The sequence below is a fragment of the Bufo gargarizans genome, chromosome 1 (assembly GCF_014858855.1).
Source record: "Bufo gargarizans isolate SCDJY-AF-19 chromosome 1, ASM1485885v1, whole genome shotgun sequence".
Taxonomy (NCBI): domain Eukaryota; kingdom Metazoa; phylum Chordata; class Amphibia; order Anura; family Bufonidae; genus Bufo; species Bufo gargarizans.
Window position 1 is genome coordinate 289,014,039 of NC_058080.1, and position 8,309 is coordinate 289,022,347.

Below are 8,309 nucleotides of genomic sequence, written 5' to 3' on the forward strand. Positions count from 1 at the left end.
AAGCACTTACTAATGTATTGTTATTATCCATATTGCCTCCTTTGCTGGTTTAATGCATTTGTGAGTAGCATTATACACTGCCTGTTTTCAGGGGTTATGAGCACCCTGTAATGCAGCAGCGGTGGTCGTGCTTGCACACTATAGGGAAAAAGTGCCAGCCTCTCTGGTGGCCAGGACGGTGAGAGCACAAATAGGCACGTATGTGCAGCTGCTCCAGTCCCAGCCACCTAGTATCTACGCTGCAGGGATGGTTGTAACCCAGGGAAAAGAGCAGTATTTTGTGATGGAAAAATTAATCCAGCCAGCAAAGGAAGCAATATGGACAATGACAATACATTAGTAAGTGTCTTGTATTACCTTCCTCTACATAATAAATGCTATTTGCTGAAGTAAGACAACCCCTTTAAGGCATATCAGTGGGATATGTCATAAATGTCAGATAGGTGCAGGTCTCACCTCTGGGAACCACTCCGCCAAAAGAGAGCACACCGTCCATGCAAGACTTGCTCTCCATTTACTGCTATGGGACTTCTAACGATTGGCAATTTTCGGAAGTTATATAGCAGTGAATGGAGAGCAAGTTGTGAGAGCATGGCGTGCTCTCCTTTCACTTCATGGCACCATTCTTGAGATAGGAACAAGACCCTTTAAGTAGACCATGATTTTTAAGCCACAGTTTGCTGCTTCGTGGGATAAGAGGCATATACACTGATCAGCCATAACATTAAACCCACCTGCCTAATATTGGGTAGGTCCCACTAGTACTGAAAAAAAGCTCTGACCCATTGAGACAGAGGCAGGCGCTGCCACTAAAGCGCCCCTGTGCAAAAAGTGTGCATGAGTCCCTTACCATTCAATGTCAAACATAATACACAAAGCTATAGTTACTGGACACTTGACAGACACGACTATCACTAGCACACTAGACACATGCTGCACATATCACTAACATTCTGGATATGCCGCGCACACTATGCACGTGCTGGGGATATGCAGCACACACCACTAAGGCCTCTTTCAAACAACCATTTTTTTTTCTTTCGTTTAAAGGCGTTTTTTTGCGTTCCGTATAGGGTCTGTATACGGAACCATTCATTTCAATGGTTCCGAAAAAAAAAAAAAAACTGAATGTACTCCGTATGCATTCCGTCTCTGTATTTCCATTTTTCCGTTCCGCTGAAAGATAGAACATGTCCTATTATTGCCCGCAAATCACGTTCCGTGGCTCCATTCAAGTCAATGGGTTCACAAAAAAAACAGAACACATACGGAAATGCATCTGTATGTCTTCCGTATCCGTTCCGTTTTTGCAGATTTTGTTATGTCCAGCCCAATTTTTTCTATGTAATTACTGTATACTGTATATGCCATACTGAAAAACGGAACATAAACAAAAAACGGAACAACGGATCTGTGAAAAACAGACCGCAAAACACTGAAAAAGCCATACGGTAGTGTGCAGAAGGCCAAAGCCATACGGTCGTGTGAAAGAGGCCTAAGGGTACGTTTGCATCTGCTGCATGCCTGTTCCAGTACAGTTGCTGGCTGCATGCAATGTTTTTTGTCCGCCCGATAACCGGGATTTATGGAAAGACCAGATCACCGCCAGACCCAATTATTGCTAAAGGAGATCAAGTGGTGAACTGTAGAATCCGATAATGCCAGATATAGCGAAATCTGTCAGGCTGCTCTCTGCCGGAAGAGCTTGTTAGATCTGCTGCCATATATGTGAATGTACCGTAACACTCGCACACGCAGGGGTGGACATACTGCCTGTGCAGCCGGTTCAACTGCACAGGGGCCCAGCATAGGAGGGGGCCCATTCTTGAATACTAATGAGTGCTTCCATTATGGAAGCGCTCACTAGTCTGCAGGAGGCGGGGGAGTGAAGCTCTTTGAGCGCCGTACTCACCCCTCCTCCATGGTCTCCTCCAGGACGCGCTGCACTGTCCTGACTGCGTACAGCATCAGTACATACGTAAACACTATGACCTAATACTGCACGAGTCAGGTGACAGTGCAGCGCGGCCCGGAAAAGACTAGCGAGCGGGGACTGCAGGAGAGGAAACTGGACATGGAGAGCAGCAGCGGAGGAGAAGAGGCAAGTTTATTTATTTTGAGTTTGATCTGAGGTCTGATGGGGACCCAAGCATCTGATATGGGGGTCTGGGCATTGATATGGGGGCCTGAGCATCTGATATGGAGGTCTGAGCATCTGATATGAGGGCCTGAATATCTGATATGGGGGTCTGAGAAGGTGATATGAGGGTCTGAGAAGGTGATAATAGGGTCTGAGAAGGTGATAATAGGGTCTGACTATCTAATATGGGGGTCTGAGCGTCTGATATGGCAGTTTGACTTGAGGACCTAATATGGCGGTTTGATTTGAGGATCTGATTTAAGGTCTGATATGGGGGTCTGACCTGAAAGGAAGGCGGTTACTTTTTGTATTGTCACACATTATAAGGGGGCATTTTTCTACTGGCACACATTGTAAAGGGAATTATTACTACAGGGAACATGATTACTAGTATGGGCATGGTATGGGCATTTTTGGGGCAAAATAGAGATATTACTACTATTGGGGGCACTGTTAACACTGGCAGATAATTATATCTATTGGTGGGACTTTGGGATGCACTATTACTGTGGGGGCACCCTGGCACATGATCAGCAATTATTTTGGGGGGACATTATGGATACACTTTGTGTCATACATACTATTTTCTGGGTGCATTTTTATTTTGTTATTTTTAGTTATCGTCTGTTTGGTAAACTCTGCAGAGACGAGACACGGCTGAAAGAAGTCATCATGGCGGACTGGTCTGAATGGAGAAGATGAGGAAAGAGAATGGTTGTAATTGGATGTAAGAGGTATGTGCGCTGTATTCTCCTATATGTTTGTAGCGCTGTATGTAATAGTTTGCAAGTATGTCTTTAACAGTAGGGCTGGAGGGAAGAGGTTAGGTTGAGAATTTGACATGGGGGAAGGCGGCATTTCAATATTTGCCTCTGGCAGCAGAAAGGCTAGGTGTACCCCTGCCCCTTGCCACAAAGCACTGAGGGAAGAAAGGACACATTCATTCCACAGGGGCCCTCTTCTGTCTGCCCCTGCCCACACGTCACCCAGAAACTGGACACATGATGAACACAGATGCCACTAGTACATTAGAAGCACCCAAGCTACTCGCACAAAGTGCATATTTCACTCCTAACATAATGAACATTACACCCCTATCACTCACATTGCACACATCAGACACAACTTGTAAGACACAATGCTGTACTTACCAGCTTTCTTTTGGAGACTTCTGAATCTTATGAAGCTGAATCCTGGCAGGATATCGCCATGATGTCACTCCATGGTCAGCTGCATGCCTGATAAGCTTTGCCCTTTGCCATGAAAAGATTCTACTATTATTACTGGGACTGAAACCTAAAAATCTATTAGCTGAGCTGTCTGGCTGTGCCCCCTCCCTTTATGGCTCCTGACCAGTTGAACAGGCTGCATAGTTGGCACGTCCATCCCTGTATCGGGGCATGGATGCCACAAGACTTCTATCTTGTGTGTGCTGTGGTATCTGGCACCAAGATTGTAACAGAGGAGTTGTCGCCTCTCCTGACATGTCAGTTTTAGTAAGTAGCATTCCACCTGTAATAATTCTGGGGCATCTATTCTTATGACTATGTTGTATCATTCTTCCATTCTTCCTACTTGAATATTAGAAAAGAATTGTCAGCAGTCTGCAATAAAGTTCCAACTGGGTGATCCTATCCAATCAGCAATCAGTGCTGTCATTGTCAGACTGACTTGTAAAACCCATCTAGACCGTCCGTCACTGCAAACTGCTAGCAATTCATTCAAAATTTCTAGCAGAAAAAAAAATACAGGAATGGCACAACATAGAGTCTTAAGAATAGATGATCCAGTATTTGTCACGGCTGAGGATGGGGAAAACCCTCAGCCGTGCGATGCCCAAAGATATTAAGCGCTGCTTGGCCAGGACGACAGAATTAGGGAGCAGGTCACCTCCTATCGCATCCCTAATCTGACCCTGACTCCTAACCATATGAGCCAACCCTGAAGGTGGGAGGGCTCATACACCGGATGCCTAAAGGTCCCTGCTAGCCCTCAGGATTGCCCTGGAACAAGGAGCAGGGTAAGACGACCTGTTCTTCCTAGGCACGGAGGAACAGGAGTCTCACTAGCCAAGCTGCAAAGGGAAGAGAACATAAACAGCCTATGGATATGGCAGGAGGATGAAAAGCACTTCCACACCTACCTGCCATAGACACACTGACTGGATCCCGTGCAATACAAGCTAGTGTCCACACCCAAACACCAATGGACACAGCACACACACAAACACACAGGAACCCAGATCCATAGGTGCATAACATAACAAAGGAAAACATCAAGTGGACATCAATATAAACCTAAGAATCACAATTTGTTTATGACCACAAGGGTGGCCCCCACTGGCAGATGAAAATACCAGGAGGGTGTCTCCAGCAAAGCATGGCTGAAGCACCCCTCAGCTTCTGATCTCCAACAAGGCTATATAGCCCAAAGTGGCCACACACCCGCGGACACACCCAGTGCTCACAGCCTAGGAAGGGAATTAACCCTTCACACACCAGACAAGGGAAGACAGCAACTTAAAGGGGAAGTGAACACACAAACAACCCCGTGCACACCAAACATGGGAAGTGCACACCAATCACACAAGTTGCCAGAGACAACCGCCTGCTATGACAGCGAGCAGCCTAGCAACCAGCTCCAGCTGCTCTACTGCCACATACCAAATGTTGCCAGCGGCAACCACAAGTGAGGCAACAAACTAGCGGCCCTCACCTGTGATTGAACGAGCAACCAAAACCTCAGGCAACAGCAAGCGGTTCAGGAGTCACGACCATGGCCACGGCCGTCACAGTATTGTTATTACACGAGGAATGCAAGTAGATACTAAAAGAGACATGTCAGAATTAACAGGTCCTCTTAAAATGGGACTTAAAACCACAAGAATGCAGTCTGCAGGCAGCATGTTATAGAGCAGGAGGAGCAGAGCAGATTTATACAGTTTTATAGAAGAAGATTCAGTAAAACTATCTATGCTGAGGAGTCATGTGGATGGTCCTATCACTTACTGACAGCTATCTCTGCATGACTAAGCATAGAGAGCGGCAAGTCAGTAAGTAGAACTGCCATATGATTCTTCAGCTTAGAATGAGCAGAGGTTTCAATGAATAAAAGTTTTTCAGACGATATATCAGTCGGCTCAGCTCCTCCTGCTCTATAGCATGCTGCCTGCAGATTGCACTGCATTTTCATGGAGAGACGTTCCCTTTAATTCCTAAAGGGTTACAAGGTACAGTAGGATCTCCATGTCTGAAACTTTTCTAGTAAACACCTTGAACTATTTTGTCATGGTCCTCAAACCATTTCTGAACAATTGCAATGTGGCAGGGCGCATTTTCCTGGCAACTGTTGTTAGCAAATGCCATTGTCATGAAGGGGTGTACTCTGTCCTCTACAATAGTGTTGTGGAAATTTTATTATGCGGACATTTTATTTTAGGATGTGTGTGTGTTTTTATAGATTGTCATCTGTCTCCCTGTGTCGGATTTAGCCAAAGAGCGCTCTAGCAGAGGGTACTTTGGCTGAATCGGGACCAGTGGTAAAACCGTCAGTATGAAAACCTTCTTATGGGCTTGGAGACGTGTTCTCAGTGTGTAGGGGGGCGTTTGCCGGTTTGTGAGCACTAAGTGCAAGCACTGGGCTTCTTCCCTTCAAATGTCTATACACATTAGAGAAGTGAAGTCTGCATAACGAGAGATACATATTATACCTCTGCTGCGGCTTCGCTATCCCTTTCTGGATACATATCTGCTTTTAAGACATGCATGTCTGCCTTGTCGGTATACTCGTACCATATACTGACAATAGCCGTAGCAATGTCTTGCAGAAAGTCTCACACCTATAAGAACCAGTAGAATGAGTCACTTTCGAGCAGTATTGAATGAGGTCCATGCTGACAGTAATGGGGGGTGGGCGGCCACCTGGCTGATCAGACAATGGACATGACTCATCCTTCCTTATACAGGGATGGGGTGTGTGCATTGTCTGTCCAGCCACATTAATTGCCCCTCCCTGTCCTTTGACATGTCATCACTTCCTGTATCCTTGTCTTGGGCCAGCCCCTTTTACCCCTTTTGTTAGTAAATAAAAGGAACAGGCTGGGCAGGGAGGAGAAGGAGTGCTCAGCAAGAATTCAATCAATATGGTAACACTTGGGTCTGGCTCTGGCTCTGACTGCGGCTAAAGGAATAGGGATTTACCTTTTTCCTTACACAAACTATTAATATTTCTACAACAATAGGTACCCGAATAGGTAGTATGTGTCAAAGTAACATCCACATGAATGCCAGGACCCAGGGTGTCCCAGAACATTGCCCTGAGCATCACGCTGCCTCCACCTGCTTGCCATCGTCTCGCTTGCTGGCTCCACACCCCTGGCCATCCACATGATGTAAAAGAAAATGTGATCCATCAGACCAGGCCACCTTCTTCCATAGCTCCACGGTCCAATTCTGATGCTCATGTGCCCATCGTAGGTGCTTTTAGTGGTGGGCAGGGGTCAGAACGGGAACTCTGACCAATCTGGAGCCCAAGCTCAGATACTGTGCATGATCTGATACCTTCTTATCATAGCCAGGAGTAACTGTTTCAGCAGTTTCTGCTATAGTAGCTCTTCTGTGGGATAGGACCAGACAGGCTAGCCTTCACTTCTCACAAGCATCAATAAGCCTTTGGGGCTCATTACCTTGTCATTGGTTATCCTTCCTTAGACCACTTCTGGCAGGTATTAACCACCCCCAAAAGACCTGCCATTTTGGAGCTTCTCTGACCCAGTCATTTAGTCATCACAATTTGGCCCTTGTTAAAGTCACCCATATCCATAACTTTGCCCATATTATCTGCTTCCAACACATCAACATCAAGAACCAACAGTTCATGAGCTATACTACTATATATTTACATATATACTTTTGTATTGATATTATATTTATATATATATAAATAATACTATATATTTACTACTATACCGCATTCCGAGTCAGATGCCAAGAGATGAATGTTATTCCCATCACCTGTGGTTTTAATGTTATGACTGATCAGTGTATGCATCAATACTCAAAATGGTGATGATGACGAACTTTTGAAGGCAATCCAAAAATGATTTCCGTGAGAATTGACCAGTTCTGCATCCAAGACATAAAAGATAATTTTTTGTTTTCTCTAAAGAAATATTCTAGGCATACTTACATGCGCTGCTCTGTTAACTGGAACAACAGTGGCTGGAAATGGATAAATAATAATATGCTGTAATACAAAAAAATATATAAGTATAAACGCTCACAGGAGTATACATAGGCAGCTGGAAGTCATTTTGCGTTCTCCTCCTCTCCCCCTTACATGCATGCCTGGAATATGGTAAGCCTGGCGTGCACAGCTTGGTGCATCATACAGAGATTAACCCATGCTCCCCCTGATCTAACGTCTCCACTGTAAAACTATTTAGAAAAAGCAGTAACAAAGCCTGCATCAAGTTATTCTGTCCTGGCCTCATGCTGCTGCTGGTACTGCTGATGCGAGGACAAAAGAATGATTTCACAACTAGGTAATGCATGCAGGCGGCTCATCACTGCCTATGTACGAGCCTACGAGCGTACACGTCTGACACAAACAAATACAAGCGTGTTAGAGTGTTATGTTACCACCTGCTCAGATCCAGGAACACTGGAATCTTTCACTTCCTCTCATCTCATTTCCCCTCCGTTAGTCCCACCCTCTAATACAGCCTTCTTCGGATTTAACCCTGCATTTTCTTTGGCCGGCTAAATTTAATCTCCAGTAAACCTTTTTGATGGACATTAGATGACTTTCATCTAAACTGTAAATATAAGTCAAAAATACATAAAAATAACCAAATTAGAAGGATGAAATAAAAAAAATATATGGAATGGGCATGATCACGTTTTAAAGGGCATCTCTCAGCAGATTTGTACCTATGAAACTGGCTGACCTGTTACATGTGCGCTTGGCAGCTGAAGGCATCTGTGTTGGTCCCATGTTCATATGTGCCCACATTGCTGAGAAACATGATGTTTTAATTTATGCAAATGAGCCTCTAGGAGCAATGGGGGCGTTGCCATTACACCTGGGGGCTCTGCTCTCTCTGCAACTTAGGCACCCTCTGCACTTTGATTGACAGGGCCAGACAGTGTTAATGTGATCATGCCTGGCC

At 45.1% G+C, this 8,309-nt stretch overlaps 1 protein-coding gene across 1 annotated transcript in view; it reads right to left on the reverse strand.

The window, feature by feature from the left end:
- The window catches only part of LOC122927042 (putative nuclease HARBI1), a 29,786-nt gene extending 22,013 nt beyond the window's left edge, over positions 1–7,773 (reverse strand). Inside the window, exons 1-2 of the mRNA XM_044278600.1 lie at positions 7,478–7,773; positions 7,328–7,384 (exon numbers count right to left, since the gene is read on the reverse strand). Of these exons, the coding sequence (XP_044134535.1) occupies positions 7,328–7,384; positions 7,478–7,527 (107 nt within the window). The 5' untranslated portion in view covers positions 7,528–7,773. The remainder of the gene's footprint in view (positions 1–7,327; positions 7,385–7,477) is intronic.
- Positions 7,774–8,309: the final 536 nt, after the last annotated feature.